This window comes from Orcinus orca, chromosome 17 (assembly GCF_937001465.1).
Source record: "Orcinus orca chromosome 17, mOrcOrc1.1, whole genome shotgun sequence".
NCBI classification, from domain to species: domain Eukaryota; kingdom Metazoa; phylum Chordata; class Mammalia; order Artiodactyla; family Delphinidae; genus Orcinus; species Orcinus orca.
In genome coordinates, this window is record NC_064575.1 from 51,854,270 (window position 1) to 51,878,684 (window position 24,415).

Sequence of the window (24,415 nt, forward strand, 5' to 3'; positions counted from 1 at the left end):
AACCTATAACTATACAACTTTTAGGAAAAAAAACCCAACAAAAAAACCCGGGGAAAAATTCTTCAGGATTTAGGGTTTGGCAGAGAATTCTGACTTGACACCAGAAACACAATAAAAAAACAGATGAATTAGACTTCATCAAAATTAAAATCTTTTGCTCTGCAAAAGGCCCTATTAAGAAAATGAAAAACTGCAAAGTGAAAGAAAATATTTGCAAACCGCATATCCAACAAAGGACTAGTATCTAGAATAAATTTAAGTACTCTCAAAACTCAACAGTAAACAAACAATCCAATTGGAAAATGGGTGAAAGATATGAAGACATTTCACGTAAGAAGATATACAGATGGCAAATAAGCACATGAAAAGATGTTCAACATCATTAGCCATGAGAGAAAAGCAAAGCAAATCAAATCATTAAATACCATTAAACACTTATCAGGGTGGATAAAATAAAAAATGGTGAAAACACCCAATTGCTGAGGAGGATACAGAGAGACTGGATTGCTCGTACATCACCGGTGGGAATGTAAACTGGCACAGCTCCCTTGAAATCAGTTTAGCAGTTTCCTAAAAAATTAAATATGCAACTTCCACATGACCCAGCAATTGTACTCCTGGGCATTTATCCTAGAAAAATGAAGACCTGTGCTCAGACAAAAGCTTATACATGAATATTTATAGAAGCATTATTCATAATAGCTAAAAACTGGAAACGACCAGATAGTGGTTAAACAAATTTTAGCCATTCACTACCATGGAATACTGCTCAGCAACAAAAAGAAACAAACTGCTGAAATACACAACAAGCTGAATGAATTTCCAAAGAATTATGCTAAGTAAAGGAAATCCCAAAAAGCTACATAATGTTTGATTATATTCATGTAATATTATTTTATTTTTTAAGGTAATCAATTCCTTGCTTTTATTTATATTTTTACCTCCTAAACACAGTCAATTCTTATTATTCACAGTAGTCGTGTCCTATAATGATACCATAAGCACTAAATTAGTGGGTACTGAAAAACAGCCCAAGGGGAAATATAGGTTTAGGTTCCTGTGAACCTCTGGTCACAACATTTTCATCAACCGATCAATACATAACCTTGTTTTATGTGTGTTTGTTTTTTCAGTTGAGGTATAATTGATATGCAAAAAACTGCACATATTTAATGTACACAATTTGAAGAGTTTGGACATATGCATATATACATGAAATCATCACCACAATCAAGTAATAAATATATCCATTACCTCCAAAAGTTTTATATAATATTCTTGAAATGATACAATATGAAAATGTCAAATAGATTAGTGGTTGCAAGGGTTTAAGGAGGGATGGGGGTGGGAGAAAGTGGATGCAGCTATAAAAAGCCAACATGAGAGATCCCTGTGATGATGGAAATGTCTTGACTCTTCATTGTATCAATGTCAATACCCTGGGTAGGGATGTCGTACTATAGTTTTGTAAGATGTAATAATTGGAGAAAAGTGGGTCAAGCGTATGCAGGATCTCTGTACCATTTCTTTCAACTGCATGTGAATATACAATTACATCAAAATTAAAAGTTTACCTAAAAAATAATTAACTGCTTAAAGCAAAAATAATTATAACATAGCATGAGGCTTATATGTAGAAATAAAGTATAGCAACAAATACCACAAAGGACAGAAGGGACAAATAGAGGTACACTGTTGTAAGGTTTTACCCTTTTTGTGAAATAGTGTAATATTTGAAAGTAGACTGTAATAAGTTAAAGATATATATTAAAATCTCTAGGGGCTTCCCTGGTGGGACAGTGGTTGGGAGTCTGCCTGCCGATGCAGGGGACATGGGTTCGTGCCCCAGTCCAGGAGGATCCCACATGCCACGGAGCGGCTAGGCCCATGAGCCACGGCCACTGAGCCTGCGCGTTCGGAGCCTGTGCTCCGCAGCAGGAGAGGCCACAATGGTGAGAGGCCCGCGTAACGCAAAAAAAAAAAAAAAAAAAACAAAAACAAACCCTTAAATCACCATAAATTTAAAAGGTATAGCTAAAAAAAAAAAACCAATGGTGCAAATGAGTAGAATCATAAAATAGTCACTCGGTCAAAAGAAGGCAGGAAAAGAAGGAAAAAACTGATAAAACTCAAAGAAATGGACAAATCTACAATTATAGTTGAAGATTTTAACACTCCTCACAATAACTGACAGAACAAGTAGAGAGAAATGTGTAAGGACAGAGGTTATTTGAACACCATCAACTGCTTGACATAATTGACATTTATAGACTCTTCTACCCAATACTAGCAGCATATATTTACATTCTTTTCAAGTGCACATTGGACATTTCAAGATAGACCAAACTTTGGGCCGCAAAACAAGTTCCCATAGTTCAAAAAGACTGAAATCATATGATATATTTTTTTCTGACCCCCAGAGGGAAAGAGTGGCGCAGAAAGAAGGGTTAGGAGGCTGTGGATTTCATCCAGGCAGGAAATGTTGAGACCAAGCTGTGAGGGCAGAGAGAAAGGGAGAGTTTTGAGGGAAAGCAGGGTCATAGAATAGATAGGTCTCTATATCAGCTGATATAAGGTGGGGGGAGGATAAATTAGGAATTTGGGATTAACAGATACACACTACTATATGTAAAATAAACAACAAGGACCTACTGTATAGCACAGGGAAGTATATTCAATATCTTATAATAACCTATAATGGAATAGAATCTGAAAAAGAATATATACATATATATATGTGAAACTGTATCACTTTGCTGTACACCTGAAACATTGTAAATCAACTATACGTCAATAAAATTTTTTTTTTTAAAAAAACATGTAAGGTAAGAGAAAAGCCAGAGATTATTTGAAGATTGCTGGTTTGGCAATTAAGGAGTGGTGGTAGAGGTTCCCTTTATCAAGATAGGGAACACAGGAGGAAGAACCTTAGGATGGGCATGAGAGGGAAAAGATGAGTCTGGTTTGGGGAAAGGTTGAGTTTGAGGTGTCTATGAAACACTTGGTGAAGATGTCAAGAATGCAGTAGGAAATACTGGACTTTTAACCAGTCATCTGTAATTGATTTCAGGGAATATGTAGAGGAAAGATGCTAGAAATGGAACCCCAGGAATCACCAGCATTTCAGGAGTAGTCAGAGGGAGAGGCAGCCCACAAAATTAGGGGAGGAAGCAGGGGAAGTTTTGAAAAGGAAGACGTGGTTGACTGTATCAAATGCCACAGACTGGCCTAGTACCAAGCCAGCTAAAAAATCCCTGTGGGTTTCATGGATTTAGCAACTGGGTATCATGGTTACTCTAGTAGCATTCATCCTCTACTAGTTAACCTCCATTGCCTGTGTAAAGGGGATAATCCCTCTTAGCTCACTGGGTTATTTTTAAGAACTTAATTAAATAGCAGATGTGGCATTGCCCAGCACAGCACCTGGTACAAAGTAGGCACTCAATAAGTCTGATCAGAAGGGTTTCTCTTGGGAGGAGATGGCAAGGTAGGTATGATGCCAGGGATCCTTAAAATAGCTCTGATGGGCAGCGCTCAGTTTCCAAGCATAGAGATCTTGTCGGTACTGAGAACGTACTGAGTGCTCAATAAATGGTACCTGTTATTGCTACTCGTTGTTATTACTTTAAACACCCTTCAAGCAGTAAAGAAGCCTGAAGGTGGAAGGTGGGAAGATGGTTGTCCTACAGCAAGGGTGGGGAACTTGTACCAGATAATAGACAGGTTTTTACCACTAGGTGATGTTTACTGTGGCTTAGATGCCAGTCCACTCAAGGTACTGATTCGAATGGCAAATCTGTGTCCCCAATACCACTGTTGTCATCGAGAACACTAGGATTTTAAAATCGTGGGTGGAGGCTTTAAATCATGGGTAAGGCAAGCTGCCAAGATACTCACAAGGAAAGTGACCTGCCAGCACTTCACTCTGTTCATCTGGAAAATGACATCCTGGGTCTGGTTATCAGGCAGGGTTATGCAGCAGCTGATCTCATTATTGCCAACAGAAAGAACGGTCCCACAGCCGGGTTCTGGGTAGTCACAGGTACAGGGATCCAGCTGCACGTATCCATAGTGCCACACCTCTTGGGATAGCTCCAAAAACTGCTCCAAAGGGGGGGTGGGGGATGGAGGAAGCAAAAGACTGCTTGAAGCAGATGAAAATCTCATGTCAGAAGCTACTACCATTCTAATGCAACACATGGAATGGAGTCACAGTGAAAGCACCTTTTTCTTCTGGACGATACAAATGAAGACAATGCCCCTTGTGCTGACAATAAACGCTGCGCATGTTCATGGTGTGTCCTGCCTCGTTGACCACTGTCTCCCTGCTCCTGTTACAGTGCTCAGACATAGTGGAAATAAAAATATTCGATGTGTGAATGAAGAAGGAAGAAAAGAGTAGAAGGAAATCGAATGAATAGGTAGTTCTCACTTTACCACATGGTTAAGTCAGAAGGACCACCCAGGGACAACCTGGCTTTCTCCCAATCCTTCCCTGAAGCAAGGTAACTTACACCTCCCTTTCAAGGACTACATGAGCGCTCTCTGATAAAGGGAAACCTGCTGAGACATATGCGGTGAGGGACAGCTGACTCTTGCTACTAGGTGGCAGAGGATTCCAGGCTACTGTCCCTCCCGGCCACATGTTGGACCAGCTCATTGTGCTGAAGCCCATGCATTCAGCTTAGGAGATGCGTTAAGCTGCCGGGCCTCCCTTTGGGTCAGTGGGCAACAACAGAAATGACAGGTTGTAAGTAGATGCTACCTACCCGTGTGGGTGGGGACCGGGGCTGAGCAATCTTGCCGCAGAGCATTTAGAATAGTTTCATGGCTTTTACTACAAAAGTTCTTTTTTATTATATGGTATAAATCTTTAATTTAATTAATTTAAATTAAAATAAATTTAATTTAGTTTATTCTTTGGTAACACTTAAAAAATTTGTAATAAACTCTTGGCTGCAATGCTCTAAAAGAGATGCAAGTATTTGTTTAATTAAAAGTTAAGCTTCATTTCTCAAGAAAGTTGTTGATGAATAAGTACTATGCTCAAAATGCTGGCTGGCGTTTGCCATTCAAAGGAGGTGCACTGATATTACTGACTGTGTGAAAACCAGAGGACAGAACTCTAAAAGGATTATCCATTTGAAAATTAGTTCTGTTTTTGTTTTTGGCTGTGGCACACAGCTTGCAGGATCTTAGTTCCCCAACCAGGGGTTGAACATGGGCCACGGCAGTGAAAGCATAGAGTCCTACCCACTGGACCGCCAGGGAATTCCTGAAAATTAGTTGTTTTAAGAAGTACTTTAAAGGGACTTCCCTGGCGGTCCAGTGGTTAAGACTCTGTGCTCCCAGTGCAGGGGGCATGGGTTTGATCCCTGGTCTGGGAACTAAGATCCCGCATGTTGCATGGCGTGGCCTAAAAAAAAAAAAAAAAGCCTTAAAAAGATAATTTAACATGTGTAACTGCTGAAGGTATGGTTATGTATTTTCATTTAGATCAGGGTTTGGCAAACTATTTTTTTTTAATAAGTTTATTTATTTATTTATTTTTGGCTGCATGGGGTGTTCATTGCTGCACACAGCCTTTCTCTAGTTGTGGCAAGCGGGGGCTGCTCTTCATTGTGGTGCCGGCTTCTCATTGCAGTGGCTTCTCTTATTGTGGAGCACAGGCTCTAGGCGCCCGGGCTTCAGTAGCTGTGGCACATGGGCTCAGTAGTTGTGGCTCACAGGCTCTAGAGCTCAGGCTCAGTAGTTGTGGCACAGAGTTTAGTTGCTTGGCGGCATGCAGGATCTTCTCGGACCAGGGTTTGAACCCATGTCCCCAGAATTGGCAGGTGGATTCTTAACCACTGTGCCACCAGGGAAGCCCTGGTAAACTTTTCTGCAGAGCCACGTAGTAAATATTTTCAATTGTGGGGGCATATGATCTCTGTCGCAGCTACTAACCTCCTCCACTCTAGCACAAAGGCAGCCTTTGACGATACATGCATGAATGAGCGTGGCTGTGTGCCCGTGGACTTCATTTACACAAACAGTGGCCCATGGGCCATAGTTAGCCTCTCTCTGGTTTAGATCAAATGACTGCTCCTTTAGATTAATTTCACTCATTTTCAATTCCAAGTTTTCTTGTACATGTGCATAAAATTAAGCAATAGTTGTTAATGTGTTCACTCCATTAGCAGAACTTCACAAACACTTAAATAATACTGGTTTTATAGCAGTATTCTCAGATGCTTCAAGAGAAAATCATTTGTTAACTTGAATAATGGTTCAATATTTTTTCAAATGAAAAAAAACCCCACACATACCCTGTCCCAAAGCAGTATAGACGAGTCTGACAAACAAGACGTATTTTAACAAAAGAAATGGCCTCTGCTTCATTGTGTTATCTTTTTTTATTCTTTATATTTGGCCAACCACTAAAGCATTGATTTTGAACAAAATGCAAAGAAAATTTAGAGGACTAAATTCATACACTCAAAGTGAGGTTTTTAAAAGACCACTATCAAAATATTATGATAAAATCAGGTAAAACATTCAACATAGAAAATAAAATTTAGGGCTTCCCTGGTAGCGCCATGGTTAAGAATCCGCCTGCCAATGCAGGGGACACGGGTTCGAGCCCTGGTCCAGGAAGATCCCACATGCCACGGAGCAACTAAGCCCGTGTGCCGCAACTACTGAGCCTGCGCTCTAGAGCCCACGAGCCACAACTACTGAAGCCCGCAGCAGAGCCCATGCTCCGCAGCAAGAGAAGCCACCGTAATGAGAAGCCTGCGCACCGCAAGGAGGAGCAGGCCCCACTCACAACCAGAAGAAAGCCCACGCACAGCAATGAAGACCCAACGCAGCCAAATAAATAAATAAGTAAAACATTTTTAAAGAAAAGAAAATTTGTTTTGTGGCAAAAATACAAATTTTGGTAGAGCAAAGCAGCATGGTTAAAAACGGCATTCTTACTAAATTAAGAAGTTTATAGAGCAGAAATGTCCTTAGAATTGGTAACTGTATCCAAAGTAGTAGCAATACGCTGTCCATCAAAATAGAAGCTGTAATTATAAAAATTTACAAATACACAGAGAAACTGAACTTCAAAATTTCTCAGACAAAGCTGGGGTGGAATACTAAGGGGGGAAATACTAAATCATGGCAGTATATGCTTTTTCTTTTTTGCAGCTCATCATTAAAATTCTCATGGTAGATTTTGAAGAATTACTTTCTATATCAACCTAAGTATAAATGAGTCCTCTAAATTTGTTGGCATTTTCTTCAAAATCAGTGCTTTGGTGGTGAACACTGGTTAAGTATAAAGGATAAAAAAAAAAAGACAACACAATGAAGCAAAGGCCATTTCTTCTGTTAAAATATAACTTGTCAGACTTGTATACACTGCTTGGGGGAATGTGAGTTGGTACCATATTTATGGAAGTTTTTAAAATGGACATTTAGAAATATATCCTAAAGAATAATAGAACATGTATTCAAAGACAGAGGACGTTGGCTGCTGTGTTCAGGGACTTTCAGCCAGGAACCGTACCAGGTGTTGGGAACACACAAGAGTATGTATAAATTAGACTCAGCCCTGGGCCTCATGGTGTTCGCTGCCAACGTGATTTATAGCAGCAAATCCTGGAAACAACCTGACTTCCGATAATAGGAAATCGGTTGGCTAAATGATAACATAACTATAAAATGGAATACTCTGTGTCATTAAAAATGCTATTAAAGGTCTATATTAATGAACCTGGCAAAGGACTCACAATATATTGTCTGTATTTTTTAGAATCTTTAAACAATAAGCCTTTATTAATTTTATGAAAAGAAAAATCAATGAAGGTATTCTCATTTTTAAAAAGGCCCCATTTTTAGTGCTTCACGGGTTTATAAATTACAGAACCAGCTCAATTCCAGTCTGTTTCTTTAACTACCTTCCAAGAGATTTCTCTTGGTGCAATATTTCATTCACCTTAGTTTGGTTGTCTTCTTTCTGGAGAGCCTCTAATTTCTGCCTCTGCACCTCTGTGGGTTTGGCCCATTCTTTTTCAATGTCCTGTATTGCCTTAAAACAATATAAGTTGTAAAATTAGCAAAATTAACAGAAATGAATTAATCTGACAAAAAATACTCGTGTATGAAAGGCTATAAAAACAGACCCAAGTGGACACATATAAGGATTTAGCATGTTATAAAGGTTACTTTTTAAATTAGTTGGATGTGGGAAGCAATTTCTCAATGGTTTGGGGACAAGTGGTAGCACTTAGGAAAGAAAATAAAATTTGCTCTTTCCCCACACCACCCAATCCAATAAACACAGATAGGTTAAAGATTCGAATGTAAAAACCATAAAAGAACCAGAAGAAAATAAAAGGTATTTTTATCTGATCTTGTGCTAGGAAATACCTTTCTAAGATACAAAGATAAAATGTCATATAAATGAATGTATAATTACATAAAAATATAAAAACTTCTGTATCTAAAACCACCAAGAACAAAACTAAGAAGCAAATGGCAAACCAAGGGAAATGACTACATCATATGTGGCAAAGAGTTGATCTTATTTATGTAAACCAACAGTAAAAATGTAAACATCCCTAATAGGAAAATGGACAAAGGATACGTATCAGCAATTAATAAAAAGGAATTCCAAATGACAAATATAGATTGAACCTCACTAGTCAAAGAATCTGTTTGCCTCTCAAATTAGCAAAGACAAAAAACACATATAATATTCAGAGTTGGCAAGGGTTTGGAGAAACAGGAAGTTTCATATAGATCTGATGCAATTTAAACTGGTAACATTTTATGGAGGTGACTTGGCATATAAATCTAAAACCACCTATAGGCATGACAAACATAGACGTGGGGAAAATGTACTGATAAGGCTATTACTACTATTGTTTGTAATACTGAAAATTTTCCAGCTATTAATAGTGGCAAACACATGTATAGTGCTTACTATGTGTCAGGCAATGTTCCAATTGCTCTAAAACAAAAGTCAATCCCACCCCCTCCCCCTCTGGTAACTACTAATTTGTTCTCAGTATCTATGCATGTGTTTTTGTTTGGTTTGTTTGTTCATTTATTTTATCATATTATTTATTGATTATTTCATTTATATTTCAGTGAAATCATATGGCATTTGTCTTTCTCCATCTGACTTATTTCACTCAGCAAAATACTGAGTGAAATACAACATGTCCATCCATGTTGTCACAAATGGCAGGATTTCGTCTTTTTCATGGCTGAGTAGTATTCCAGCCAAGGAATGCTCGGAGCCACCAGAAGATGGAAGAGGCAAGGAACAGAAACTTCTTCAGCACCCTGAGGGGGAGCATGGTCCTGCCAGCACCCACCTTGATTTCAGACTTCTGGCCTATGGAAATGTGATAGAATAAATTTCTATTATTTTAGCGCTCCTCCCCGCCCCCCCGTGCATAAAGAAAAATGTCAACCCTTACAGCCACACTATGAAATAGGTACTATTATGAAATGCCCAAAAATAGGTGATTGAGTTTAGGTACAACCAAATAATAGCTTATGCTATCATTTAAAACTATATAGAATATTTAACAACATGAGGAAAGTCTGTGATGCATTGATACATGAAAAAATGTCAAGTTACAAAATAAGGGCATAGTAGTAGATCGTGATTTTTTTTTTTTTTTTTTTTCCCGGTACGGAGGCCTCTCACTGTTGTGGCCTCTCCCGTTGCGGAGCGCAGGCTCCGGACGCGCAGGCTCAGCGGCCATGGCTCACGGGCCCAGCCTCTCCGCGGCATGTGGGATCTTCCCGGACCGGGGCACGAACCCGTGTCCCCTGCATCAGCAGGCGGACTCTCAACCACTGCGCCACCGGGGAAGCCCAGATCCTGATTTTTATAAAACAAAAAATATATATAAAACATAAGCCAAAAGACCTTGCATCCACACTTAGGAGTCAAGAAAATGGATGTACATATGAGCGAAATGTAGTATATGAAATAAATACATCAAAAAAGTTGAGTTTATACGTATGATCGATTTAAGATTTGGGATGATGTTTACTTTTGTTTTTGAGCTCTTCCATATTTGCATATTTTTATAAGATGAAAACAATCTTACAATTGGAAAACAATTAAAAATGAATATACTGTTAGGCCCTTTTTGCTCAGCTTTGGGTAACTGCCACCAGCTAGTGTTCCCAAACTCCACCTCCCTGATGGGCTGCTCAGTTCTGTTTCCTAATCTGCACTGATGATTTAAGCAGAACAACACTGGTCTTAAAGAGAGAAATCACCTGAAGACAACTTAAGCCCTCAGCAATTTCTTCTGTACTCTTCCCTTCTTTTCCTGGCATCCAGCCTCCCTTACCCCTTTATCCCGCCTGGCCCCAGGGCAGGCTCTGAGATCAGCTTTCCATCTCATCAGCTGCATACACTTAGCCTGTGCTATGCTGCCATCATGCTTTAAAAGAGTTTTCCAGTGGTCCTCAGGCTGTTAACACCTCAAGGAAAGAGCCTGAGTCCTTTACCTCAGTGTATCTTGTCCAGTGTCTTACATACAGCAAAACTGCAGACAATTCTTTGCCAATTATCAGCACTTATTTATATCTTAGTCTGAATGTAAGTCTATGTGTTATGTCCCTCGTATCAATGAAGGACAGGTTATGCCTTATCTCCAAGAGGAGAAAGAAAAGCTGAATGAATTTTTGATGTTGTTCTTTAGGTTGGAGGAAAGGAGATGGATTTAGAGAGGAGAAGAAGAATAACTACTATTTGTTGAGAACCTGTTTTACATAAGTTTTCTCATTGACTTTTTCCAAACTGTTCTGTGGGTTAGGAACATTTACCCCCATTTTACAAATGGGTAAAATCAAGGTCCAGAGAGGTTATGACTTTCAAGACAACCCAGTAAGTAAGTGGCAAGGGTTGGATTAAAACCCAGATCTGACCACTCCACCAATCCCTCCTCCTATTGCCCAAGACACTGAATTCTGACCATGTAGGCAGCTACACACCCCAAGGCTTTCTCCTCATTGCCAACTATTCTCAAAACTGAACCTAGATACCACACCAGAATGGAATCAGCATGGGTATGAAGAAGAAAACACCTTTTTCTTTCCAGAATTCTACTTGATCTTAGAGCCCTGTAAGGACGGTTAGAACAGGGCAACGATGTCAAAGAGAAACATGGCTAAAAATACAAGGCAAACAGCAATCATGGCGGTTAGTATGTAAGTACTAACCAAAGATACATCATTCATCATTAGAAGATCTGGGAGTCTCAAACACAGATTTACATGTCCTACAGGAGAGGTAACGTAACTGTTTTTGTTTTATACCTTTGAAAACCTTTGCCCCTGATTATGACTTCAGAAGTCATCACTCAAATGTATTATATACAGTACCTCACTCCAGGCGATGAGAGAGTCAAGTTTAGATAAATGTCTCTATTCAGTTATATGGTTCCCCGAAGACTGGCTGATGGAGACTCACGCGGAACCTAATTTTTAAAATTGCATGAAACCACGTAAGTCAAGGTTTTCATGAGCTTCAATCACACATACGCTAGTGCCCTCTGCAGAGGCTTTTGTAGTGAGAAGTGGAGAGTGCAGGCCTTTTTAAACAAGGCATCAGCCACTTGGCTCTGGGTGTTTGAGGCTGAGCAGAGCAAGGCCAGGGATGTGGGAGCAGATTGGGCCCATACAAGGGCACTGAGCCATGGGGTTATTGGGAGGCTAGTGGTCAGCCCACACACCCCGTATCGTACCATGGGCCCTGATGCAGGGCTGGGCCTGCCTGGGGGAAGGGGCACCTTTTCCTAATGTGCACAAATTGTAAATGGGCCAGTGGTGGCCCTGCTGAATGTAGGCCCAGAATTGACTGAGCCTTCAGTATTTTTTAGAAAATCCAGAAACTTATACTTTTATATGCAATCTTCCATTTTGTTTAATGTCACTCAAATTTTAAAAAAGAGGGGCTTTCCTGGTGGCGCAGTGGTTGAGAATCTGCCTGCCAATGCAGGGGACACGGGTTCGAGCCCTGGTCTCGGAGGATCCCACATGCCGCGGAGCAACTGGGCCCGTGAGCCACAACTACTGAGCCTGCGCGTCTGGAGCCTGTGCTCCGCAACGAGAGGCCACGACAGTGAGGCCCGCGCACCGCGATGAAGAGTGGCCCCCTCTAGCCGCAACTAGAGAAAGCCCTCGCACAGAAACAAAGACACAACACAGCCAAAAATAAATAAATTAATTAATTAAAAAAAATTTTTTTTAAAAAGAAGGAGGAAGGAAACACCTTGCGGGAGCCCACTTGGCTTGTGGGACATCACTGGACACGCTTGCTTTAAAAAATATTGAGAGTATTCCTTAATGGTTAATATGATGGCACTGTTATTTATCAGAACTCCTCAGAAATTTTTCGTTAACTTTTTATTTTATTTTTTTATTTTTTTTGCGGTACGCGGGCTTCTCACTGCTATGGCCTCTTCCGCTGCGGAGCACAGGCTCCGGACGCGCAGGCCCAGCAGCCATGGCTCACGGGCCCAGCTGTTCCGCAGCACGTGGGATCCTCCCAGACTGGGGCACAAACCCGCGTCCCCTGCATCAGCAGGCGGACTCCCAACCACTGCGCCACCAGGGAAGCCCTCCATTAACTTTTTTTTTTTTTTTTTGCGGTACGCGGGCCTCTCACTGTTGTGGCCTCTCCCATTGCAGAGCACAGGCTCCGGACGCGCAGGCTCAGCGGCCATGGCTCACGGGCCCAGCCGCTCCGCAGCATGTGGGATTTTCCCGGACCGGGGCACGAACCCGTGTCCCCTGCATCGGCAGGCAGGCTTTCAACCACTGTGCCACCAGGGAAGCCCTCCATTAACTTTTTAAAAGGATGATTGCTTCTCACTCACATATCCTAAGCACCCAGGACACAGTCTGTGCCCTTGGCCATTCAGTGTCTACCTAGGGAGATAACTGTGTGAACCAGTATTCACAATACCAGGTGCAGGCACCATAATGGAGGGCAGAACAAAATACCATGGGGGTGGGGAGGGGGAAGGCAAGTAAGGCTTCCCAAAGGAGGCAGCACTGTGGTTCCCTCCCTCCTGCTGGCCTGGGGCCCCCTTTCCATTTCTCAGTGGCTCCGCTCGAATTCAAGGAATGATAATGGCACCGGTTATTATGACATCAGCTACAGGTTTTTGAAGATTTTGCCAGGCAAAGAGCTAAGGTTTGAATGTCAGTCTGTTAAAGCTGGAAGAAAACTTACTTAGAGACTATTAGTTCAGCCTCATCGCTTCACAGGGAGAAATTGTAGTTCCAGTTCTAGAAGGATGAAGTGACTGTACCAAGGTCACCCAGAGAGAGAGAGAGCCAGTGACAGAGCAAGGGATAGAATGCGTTTTTGAAACTACAATTCAGTGTGCTTTCCATGAAGCCATCTTTCCCCCAGCTATAAGAGGAGGAGACACCATCGATATCTCTCTGGTTTACAACTCCTTAATGAAGACAGGTAAATATCGTATTATGATGCTAGCAGTTCTAATTCTCACTACTCTGTATCCCTGGAAACCATGCCACAGAAACAATATTAGAATTAGGTGATGCATTCTCAATGAAGGATGTGCTGGCAAATAAACCAGACACTAATAATGTATCATAATAACAGCAAGAATACAGTGGCGCAGAGCCTCAGTAAACATTTAAAATGGTAAATTATGTTCCAGCTCATGTAACAGGGGTGTAAGTACACTGAACATGGGTATACATGGATCAAAGTGGGATATGAAATGAGCTCAAAACTATATCCTAGCCATAAAAAAGACCATAGTGAACATTAACTATTTCATAAGTGATATTTTGATTTGCCTTCTTAGAATTTAGAAGAGTTTTGTGGAAATCATTTACTAGATGGTCTTGGTCTCTTAAAAACTCACCTAAGGAGAAATGTGTGTTAAGGTTGTGAGTCCTGTGACATTCTGGCTGCTGGGGTCTGCTGTGTCTGTTCAGTCATACACCCAGGTTCTCTGCCCTGTGCTGAAAAAGCCAGGGTCCCTGTGTGGAGTTGGTGGTCTAGTGGGGGAGATATATACACAAATCATGCTCTATTTTGTCAAACGGACGATTCCGTTGATTTTACAATACGATGGTCTTGTGTGACACTAAGAAAAAACACTGCCAATTGAATTATAACACAGTGCCATGTGGCAGTCCTGTGCAGTGCATGAATTGCTCATGCCAGTCTCTCCCGGCTGGTAATTGCTTTCATTTCTTCTGAGGCATGTGGCAAATTCTCTCACCTTCAGCAGCACTGCTCAGCCTGTGCTAGGCAGTCCTTTTGCTTAATCTTGGTATAAAATGGATCAGTTTCCTCTCTCTGGGAACAAAAAGCACCTGGTTGTTGCTTTGCAAGAAAATGTGAAACATGGAACTGCAGTCATTTCTTCAAAGATGAACACTTGCTTTTCCAGTATAAAAGGGAACTCTGCCACCCACTTTTTGCCTCTCTGTGTAAGCAATAACTCCCATTCCATGCAGAATCATACTCTACGAAGTAAGTTTAAATGACAATTAGACTCAACACATATGTCAACAACACACCTAATCCAACTAAAGGGAAAACAGTATGAACAGCTATGTATCAGTTAGCTATTGCTGCCTAACAAACAACTCCAAAATGAAGACTTGCTTAAAATAATCCAATTAAAGCAATGTAATTGCTTAAAACAAAACCAGAAGTCACCTAAGGAAGGAAGTGCTTTTCCTCTTCTATGCTCTTTCGTAAACCAAAGCATCAAAATCCACCCTTTCACTTTTTTGCTACAACCAAAGTACTGCAGGAGGTTCTATCAATGTTTCCTTGTCCCCTTGCAAAGCTCATTAAAAGTAATGTCTGACCCGACACTTCTCCCCTCTCTTCAATTTTACCTCCTTAGTTTATGAAAAGCCACAGACTACAGCAGCTTAGAACCGCACTACATAAAAGCCACCTGCAAATGTGTTAAATCCCTTTTCTAAATCCTCCACGTCTAAGCCTACTCAATCCTTTGTCAGCAAACATTATTTTTTCTTTTTCTTAAAAATGCAGATGGTACCAACTGCCTGACAGAATTATTATGAAGCTTAAATGAAACAATGCATTTAGAACAGTTAGTACTATGAGGGGTCCGCCAGGAGGCTTAATGCTAAGGTCATGCTGGGAATAGTTCTAGTTTCTGGAGATACAACAGTGAACAAAACAAATTCCCAATTTCATGGAGAAATCATTCTAGTAGGGACAGAGACAGTAAACAAAAATGTTACATATAGTGAAATGGTGGAAATGCTAAGAAGATAAAGCAAGTACATCAGGATGTGGGGTTTAGTCTGAGGGAATAGAAAACCGTAGGAGGGTTTAAACAGGCCAGGAGTTTGACCCACGATTCTGCTGCTTGAGAACAAACTGAGGGATAACCTCATGGAACACCTTAAAAGAAGTTTCTAAACCTCCCTCCCACAACTGGCAAGCCAGGCCTGGGAAAGAATCAGGCCTCCGAAGATGCTGCCTCATGAGGGTGAAGAGTGGCGGGGAGCTGGGGAAGCAGGCAGGAGCTGAGATGGGGGTAACCAGGGGTGCATCACAGAGGCAGCCTCTGCTGACCACCGCTGAGCAGAACCTTCACCACATTAAGTCGGGCAAGGAAAGGAGGCCAAACTCTAAATTTACATTTCTGGAGACTGAGGGGCAGGGGTAAGGCAGGACCGACTACATAATTTGCAGGGCCTAGTACGAAATGAAAATGCAGGGTCCCTTGTTAAAAAATTAAGAATTTCAAGATGTGATAGCAGAGCATTCAACAAGCCTGGGGCCGTCTGAGCACGGAGGGCAGGGGCAGTGCAGCCCCACAGGCCACTTGCCCATGAGGCTGGCCCTGGGGGCGGGTACGCTACTTGTTGGTTTAGGGAAAAAGAAGATTATGCTAAAGTGAGATTTAGGGACCATGACTTTAAATTAGCAGGGATATCCTTTCCCTTCTCATGTAAATTAGCCTAGGTGATGGAGTATCAGCTGCCGCTTCGGAGAGATTGTTAGAATGGGATAGAATTCTTTTCCCTCTAAACGCTACTTCTTTAAGAATATTTATCTATTTATATTCCATTTATTCAGTTACTGTGGTTAAAATATACATAACATTTATCATTCTAACCATCTATAGCTATACAGTTCAGTGGCACTAAAAACACTGACAATGCTGTGTAACCATCACCACTCTCTATACCTAAAACTTTTTCATCATCCCTAGCAAAAATTCTATACCCATTAAACAATAACACCTCCCCTCCTCCCAGCCCCGTGTAACCTCTATTCTACTTTCTGTTTATATGAATTTGCCTCTTCTAGGTATGGAGGTAGAATTCTGAACTGCCACACGTGTTCTGTAATGGTTTCAAACTCAAAAGGCCTACAGTATCTGGTGTTCTGATAGCTCTTGGTTCGCCTCACCTGCATGTAGATCAAATCTACAGCTGCTCTGCAGTCCATCAGCCTGGAGTCGAGGGATGGGTCCAGGTACCTGCATGATTCAGGAGCGTTCAGTTAATTCATGACACGGCTAATGGGCACACCTGGGAGTACATGCTCTCTGAAGTGGTGGTCCTCGACGCCTTGAACCAAGGCCCCCTCTTCTAGCAGAGCCACAACCCTCTGCTTGCCTAGTCTTCAACTGTCCTCCCATCTCTTCTGTTTCCTATTGTCCTCATATTGTAAGCTTACCTGGTGGGCTCTGAGAATAGAAATGCAAAAAAAAAAAAAATCTTGAAGGGAATGGTGCACATCACTGTTCACACCCAGCTCCCCTCTTGGCTACCAAGTCTTCACGCCCTCTCCCCACCCGCAATTCCTGGCATAACGATCTGCCCTGTACCCACATCTACATCACTGCTCGGTACCCAGGCCATGTCATCTCTTGCCTGAGCTGCTCCAGTGACCTCCTCACCAGGCTTTCTGCCTTGGTTGTGTTCCCTCAGTCCCACACTCCACATTCTAACTGGAGTGGTCTTTCCCAAGTAACTTTTCAGACTCTCATAGTCCCAGGATTTAGAGCATTTATCCTGGTTGCTCCCAAGACCCCAATGTCATTTCCAGTTACATCTCTGGCCTCTCTCCCCTCCCCCACACTCTATATTCCAACCCTGTTTTCTCTTCTGTCCTTCCACCCCGAAGACCACCCGCCTCAGCAGCCTCCTTCCCAGACTTACCTGCCTCTCCCACAAGCTTCATCCTCATGTGCCCTCCTCTGGTCCCTCCTCCTCAAGTCTGTGTTAGCAAACCCCGCCCCCCCGCCCCCCCCCACCCCCCGCCCCCCCGCCCCGTGCTTCCTCAGCACGCTGAGTTTATCCTGATTGCTGCTCTGATCAAGCTGATCTTGACACCAGGTGTGAAGACCCCTTAGATCAGGGCTGGGTCCTATTCAGACTTGGCCCTCTGGACCTTGGCAAAGGGACTTGCAGATAGCAGGGCCTCATGTCTGTCTAACAGCTCTAGAGTCGTCAGCATGAAGTGAAGTTACAAGTACTGTGTGAGCCCAGTGGCATGCTAAGAACCGACAGAAACCACCAAGAGAGGGTGTGCCGGCGCTGGTCTATCACCAGTATGAAGGCACAGGTGAGCAGAATCAGGGCACTCAGCAGTGGAGGGGGCAGAGACAGTGGGATTGGCACAGACCAGGAAAAGGATGAAAATGTCGCTTGAAGATCAGCTTCATTCTAGGGGCTGGGGAGGAGAAGCTGAAGTATTCCTCCCTGTATTCCACTTAGCTATTTCACCCCTTCTCCCCAGGTGCCCTGTGTGGCAGAGAATAGCCACTGTTGCACCAGAGTTGGAGAACTCCCAGACCTACCCCAGACTGCAGCCCTGCGAGGCCAGGGCAGGTACCCTCTGGTCTGGAAGGAACTATAGCATCTTTGGAGAGAGGCACCAGGGAATTCACAGACAGAGAAAAATCCCTAAAACTTGACTAGGTCTCACTGCGAGGCCTCTCCAGCTGGGAATCCCACAGCTAGTGTTAGTCAAGCGAGCCTCCCTGCTCCAACCCAGTAAGACCTCACTCTGGACAGAGGGCCAGGCACCTGCGCGATCCTTTCTCCAGGCTCTCCCCTTCCAGTGACCTCATCCTCAGCTCTAACAGCTGAAGTAGGACCTCCTTTCCTCCCAGTCCCCAGGAGCAAAGGCAACCTGCCCGGATCTGAGATACAGGCTGGTGATGGGGTAGACATTTTGTCTTGCACTTATGATCCAGAAGTTATCTATCTAATGAAGACATAGGCAAAGCCCAATTTCCAATTCAAGCTTCAAGGTGAGGGACAGAATCCTCATCTCTTCTTTGATCTCAAGTTCTCTGGCGAGCCCATGGGCAAAACAGTCTAAGCCCCAGGGATTTGGGGGGTGGTGGTGGTTACTATTATCATCATAATTATCATCAATATAACAATAATAAACATGACCAAAAGTTATTGAGCATATAGGATTACTTCATTTAACTCTCACTATAATCCTATGAGATAGACCCTATTATTATTATTTCTCATTTTACAGATAAAGAAACTGAGGCTTAGAGAGCTTGAATAACTTGACTAAAGTTCAGCTAAACCCTGCGGTTCACATACTCAGATCCCAGGAACAACTATGCTTAGTCACCTGTTATTATGGGCAGCTTCCAGAAGAATAACTACTCTCTAAACTCTCAGACAGAACTGCAACCTTTTCCCCTTCTCAGGGCTCCAGGCCACAGGTTTTGACCATTTCTCAGAACACTTTTGAATAGCAGTATATGAACTTCTAGCCTTGCTGGGAATCTTCTTCCAAAATTCAAAGCCACAGCCTGGAGCTCTAGCAAGGCATCACAAGGTCAAGATATCTACTATTCCTCGATGTCAAAATGCCTTTCTTTAAAAACCTCTGTGTTCAGATTACAGATTAACTGGGCTGGGCAAAGAGTGAGCCAAAGAAGCAATCCAATACAGCCACAGTAATAAACATTGGGAATTACAGATCCATTCCCCCATTCCCCCATTGTTATTTTGTTTGTTCTTCAGAGGACCCCTTGTTTCTGAGAGAAATAAAAGTATTTTCTGCAAAGATACTGCAGATTTTTTTCCTAGATTGTGTCCTATCAACTGAGGAAAATATGTCTGGCTCTAGTAAATAAGCATGTATTGCTGGAATCCTTTAGGAATATAAACCAAATACGTAGAGTTCAAATTCACTGTGGGGGAATTCCCTGGGGGTCCAGTGTTTAGACTCTGCATTTTCACCACCGAGGGGGGGTGGGTTCAATCCTTGGTCGGGGAACTAGGATCCCACAAGCTGTGCGGCATGGCAAAAAAAAAAAAAAAAAAAAAAATTCACTGCAAATCATCTGAGTCCACTCACTCTTTGCCTTCAGGGAATACCACAGTTCAACAGATAAATCAGACTTGCTTGTAATCATCAACAAAGTCCTTCAATTAAATACAGTCAGTCCTCTATTCCAAAGCAAACACACGACCTATAATTCCTCACCATTACCTGCTTCAATCCCCAATCCCCCTACCCACAGCCTTACCTTCATGGCTGCCACCCTCATGATAATATCCCTCAAGCTTTTAACTTGAGACCAGTGAAAGTCATCCTCAACATCCTGTTCTTTAGGACAAATGTTCTGGTTCATTCGCTCCTTTCTCCTCTTCGTTGCTTTCCTGGACCTTCCCCAAGCTCCTGAGCTCCCTGGAGCTGTCAGGCTGTGAGCTGGTTGTGGGAGATTCTGACAAGCTCTGATCTGCAAAGCTAAGATATCCTGAGAAACCTTCTGTCACAGTAAAATCTTACTCACCACTTCCTGAGTCCAACCTTGAAGTTTTCCACTTCAGAACTGCGAAGGCTAACATAAGGGAGTTCAAAGTCCACCAATTTTTTAATGACTAGAGAAAGGGAAAAGAGTCTTATTGGTTGAAACAGCACAGATAGTTTTCATACAGTGCAGTGCTTTAAAATGATAAAATAGAGCATTACTATTGGAAGAATAATTAATACTGTCTTATATTTATATGTAATTTTTAACTTTCTGAAGTTCATTTAAAAAATAAGTAGCATTTGATCCTCATAAAAGACCAATGGCTTGAGTAGGGGACATTTTCACTGTGATACAGATGAAGAAACTGGGATTCAGAGAGGTCCAGTGCCATCACCAGCACAGCACAGCTCCTGGTGGTGGCCAAGCTAACTTCCATGTCCAGATCACCTCCCCACAGCTTCTGAGGACATATGTAAACTACTCGAAGACAACTGATACCGTCTCACAACAAAAAAAAGTTGTAATATCTAGAAATGCACTGTAGAGAAAAGCAAAAGCTATATGAAACAATGTCATTGGTCACTATCTCACTGCATGTATGTATTTTTAAAGAACCTAAGAACTTATTTATATCATCCACATTTCATAGCAAATATTCCTTAACAAGGAGATATTCCTTAACAAGGTCTGATGGGATCTGCTGATGCCCGGAGTCCAGCACTCCATCCACAAGGGGGTTGTGGCGTGGCTGGAGAGCAGCCCCCAGGGTGCAGGGATAAAGGTGCACCTGACAGCAGCGCTGGGGCTCAGGAGGCACAAGAGGAAGTGTGGTTACTGGAGAGAACTGATGTCTTGTTCCTGACCACACTGCCCCTCTGGAGCTGCTCAGCCCCAGCTCACCTTGAACAAAGGCACAGCCCCCATCCCCAAATGTCCGGTTCGGGGGCCGAGAGTCGTAGTAGACACCACACACTGGGGCGTTCCCCTGGGGGGTGACTGGCCTCTCAGCTACAACCCCGCACCTCCTGGCTGAGTGCCTGCCCACACCTGCCCACCCCATCTCAGGCTGCCTGCATTTCCTGCTCTCCTTACCAGACAGCTTGCCCTCTTTGTAAGACCGAATGAGAAATAGTCCAAAGTATCCCAGCAGCTCCTGACACAGTCCAATTTTGTGTGATACCACCTTTAACCGAAGATGAGAAAAAGGAGGGAAGAGTTAGGAGTGTCCGCCTGTAAATATCAATAAAAAGAGCTTTAAGGGGCCAGTGGATAGTACGAGAAATCTTTCCCGAATCTAAAAAACGTATATACTCATTTTAGAAAATTTAGAAATTTTAAAAAATTACAGTGAAAAAAATAATAATCAGTCCCCCCAACAATAGACATGAACTGGCCCCAGCTGAGACTGGTTTGTCCCATCTGGGATAAGGACTCGTCTCCCAGACTGGGTTGGTCTCTATTGTCCACTGGAGGGCAGTAGCCATTCTCCAGGATCATCAGCCCTTCTGTAATACCTGCCCCTGGGGCCCACACTCCAATTTACCTTCCCTGGGGGCTGGATTACCAGATATTGGGAAAAGGGATGTTCCCCACCATTGGCTGGCATATAGAAGTGTACAGGCTAATGTCCGCCTATGACACTCCAGGCCTGCTTCTCTCTGATGTCTGCTGTGATGCTCAAGTCTAATTCGTGTGGCTTTTGCTCAGTGAAACCTCAGATCCCGGGCACAGGCTGCCCTCATTTCATATTCCTCGTTGACCTTTACCTCAAACAGCTTTCATTTCAACACCAGTGTTTTCGTTTTTACCAACTGGTCATGAGGCTGTAATCTCGGAACATTTCACATCCATTCACCCTCCCTTAGTAGGAACATTCATGCTTCCACAGGCTCTTTCCCTCTCCGCTCGGCCAGCCCACCCCCTCTTTAAGGCTGGGTTTCTGGGTGATTTCTTTGCATGCCTAGTCTGAATTCACTAGATCACCTCTGCAACCCTCTGCGCGGGGGTCCACCTGTATGGCTCTGTGCGTGAGCTGACCCTTTGACCATGGCTCCAAGTTCTCAAGTTGGCAGTTGTACGAGGCTGAAAGGGGCACTTTCTTGTCCGAGGTCTGTAAATTACCTTGGGAGACAGTCTGATTAGGTGGATGGTATGAGTAGGTGTTCTCAGTATAGCTCTGAAAATAAAGAAGAGCCTGGGAACTTTTCACAACTTTTCCTCAATGTTTATCCCCATTCTCCTTTCTACCTTACTCTCTTCCCCATGCCCTTGCGAAACAAAAACAAAAACAAAACAAAGCAAAACCCTGAACCAAAACACAGGGCACCTCTGTGTGTGGGGCTGAGTGTGCACCAGGGGTAACAGATTGCAAAGTCATCTTCTCCTAGAGTAAATATGAACCCATGCCCACTCAAATTAGATTTCTCTCTTCTCTGACTCATTCAGTGAGAACAGCAAGCTTACATGCCAAGGAAGAGAGAGGAGTGGGAACGGAGACACTTTCTATAATTTATAAAGACATAAATACAGACACCTTTCGAGGACGAGAAAGCAGTACAAAAAGAGACACAATAGTATTTCCTTCTTAGCAAATGTTAACGATGCTTCAAAACACGAGCACCACCGATACAACTACATTAGCACAAATGCACAGAAAGCAAAAAAGAGATTTTAGTTTGTTGCTGGTCCTTAAAGAGCCCATCAGGATGGCTGGAGAAGCAAAGTGAGCGTGGTGACAAGTATGCTTGAGAAGATACGGACAATAATTTTTAATTACAAAATGTACGTTACATTTTTATGTCAGCTAGAGAATTTCCCAGCCCCTGGAAGAGAATTCACATCTGTGCCTGGCCAAGTGCTCGCTTTACCTTATACGGAAACTCCTTTACTTCATTTTACCTCCAGTGCTAATGATGTCCATGCTACGGATTTGAATTTCTCACGAGCCAATGTGATGGAAGAGGGGAAGTACATTTTTCTGAGGTTAATGTACCTCATTCAACTTCTGCTATCAGTTACAAGGGGAACTGGACAGAACAAGTGGCACTGTGGAACCGTAGACTTACTGCTCTACTCAATACTTATTCAGCACTCCCTCTAACATCATACTAATAATGATAAGAACCATACTCGCCACTGCTGATGGATTGTGAGCTCTTGCTATAATTACTTAGACATCATTTCAAAAAATTAAATAACTTACCCAAACTCACATGGAGCAGCTCTGTAATTTGAATCTGGGACTTGTCCTAACCCCAGCAGATAGGAGACCCCATACTCCCACCAGCAGCCAACTTCAGCTACAGTTATGTCTAGTTTGGCCAGCGAGCCCAGTGTGTGTAAAACATGTCAATAATGGTGTCCTTGGGCAGGGCAGCTGCTCTCCGGTTCTCTGTAGGCCCAACCATTTCCAAATGAGCTTATATCCTACAGCTGCACCTCTGACTTACCTGCCTGGCCACAGAGTACCTGAGTTTGTGGTCCCTACTCTCACTATTACTGTCTCCTCTTTCTATTATGTGTCTATCTCCCACTTTGTAAATCCTGGGAGGGCAATTTAGGGAACTGCGTTTTGGGGTCTCTTGGTATAAATCCACTCAAGTGTTAAGCATCAAGGGCCCTTGATAATTTCTAGAAAGATCATTCTAGAAATCAGTACAGCTTAGCAAGACTGGAAGCAGGGAGATTAGTTTGGGAGCGGCTAGGGGCGTGGGGACGAAGAGGAGAGAGACTTGGGATATAGTGTCAGTCGGATTTGGGAGGTGAAGGAGGAGGACCCAGGGTAACTTCTCAACAGATGGCCTCAGCAACCGGGTGGCTGCTGATACCGGGCAACCAGGTCACAATCCTGGAGCCAAGAAAAGGGTGTATGTAGTGACTTTAGTAGGAAGAAAGGTGCAAAATAATCACTCTCAAGCAGAGCAAGATCTAGAGAAGGAGTATTTCCTAATCTGGGGACTCAACCAGGAGGGCATAGGTGGGCTCAGATCTCCAGGCTGGGAAGGGGAGCCATAATGCAGGAGGAAGCTCCCACAGTCTCAGGTAGAGGCGGGATCAAGAGCTGGGCGCCCAGCAGGGAGTACTTCCGGTCATCGGCTCAGAAGGCGGCAGACACCAGGACCCTAGCACGAGAAACTTCCGTCCTTGGAAAGGTCCTAGAAACTTTCCGACTTCCTCCTGTTTATAACTTCTTATTCTCCCTTGAATGTTTCTCTGGAGGATTAGAATTTGTGAAAGAAATTCAATCTAAATGGAACTGGAGGATATAAGATGGAAAGCCCCACAAGTGTGCCTCAGGAAGACAAGACTTAAGGACTGAGAGGCTGATTTCCCATAAATGCCTAATTCACAGAAAACAGATAATATTGCAATTTTCTTAAATGATAGAGAGTTAGTCTGGGGTTGCCTCATATCAGCCTTGGGAAATTTTGCTCCTGGTTTCCAGAGACCCAAACAAGATATGACCCAGGTCAGGTTGGTCTCACAAAATAAGTGGAATTCAGCTTTGTTTGTGTGACCGGACCGGTTTTGTCTGCTGGGGGAATTTTCAAATCTGGTCTCCATTTGTTTTGATTTTAGTAGACTCTAACTGAACTCTCCCTTCTTTACATTCCCAGCCCATAAATAAAGCCTCC

The 24,415-nt window shown here is 42.9% G+C and overlaps 1 protein-coding gene across 5 annotated transcripts in view; it reads right to left on the reverse strand.

Moving 5' to 3' along the window:
- SNX31 (sorting nexin 31) overlaps window positions 1-24,415 on the reverse strand; it is a 64,045-nt gene that overhangs the window by 12,716 nt on the left and 26,914 nt on the right. For all 5 annotated transcript variants that reach the window (XR_007472555.1, XM_033438187.2, XM_033438186.2 and 2 more), the window contains exons 6-10: window positions 20,874-20,964; window positions 19,821-19,908; window positions 16,454-16,523; window positions 7,967-8,059; window positions 3,898-4,101 (exon numbers count right to left, since the gene is read on the reverse strand). Coding sequence is in view for 4 of the 5 variants with exons in the window: in XM_033438187.2 (XP_033294078.1) it covers window positions 3,898-4,101; window positions 7,967-8,059; window positions 16,454-16,523; window positions 19,821-19,908; window positions 20,874-20,964 (546 nt within the window). In the remaining variant the exon portion in view is untranslated. The remainder of the gene's footprint in view (window positions 1-3,897; window positions 4,102-7,966; window positions 8,060-16,453; window positions 16,524-19,820; window positions 19,909-20,873; window positions 20,965-24,415) is intronic.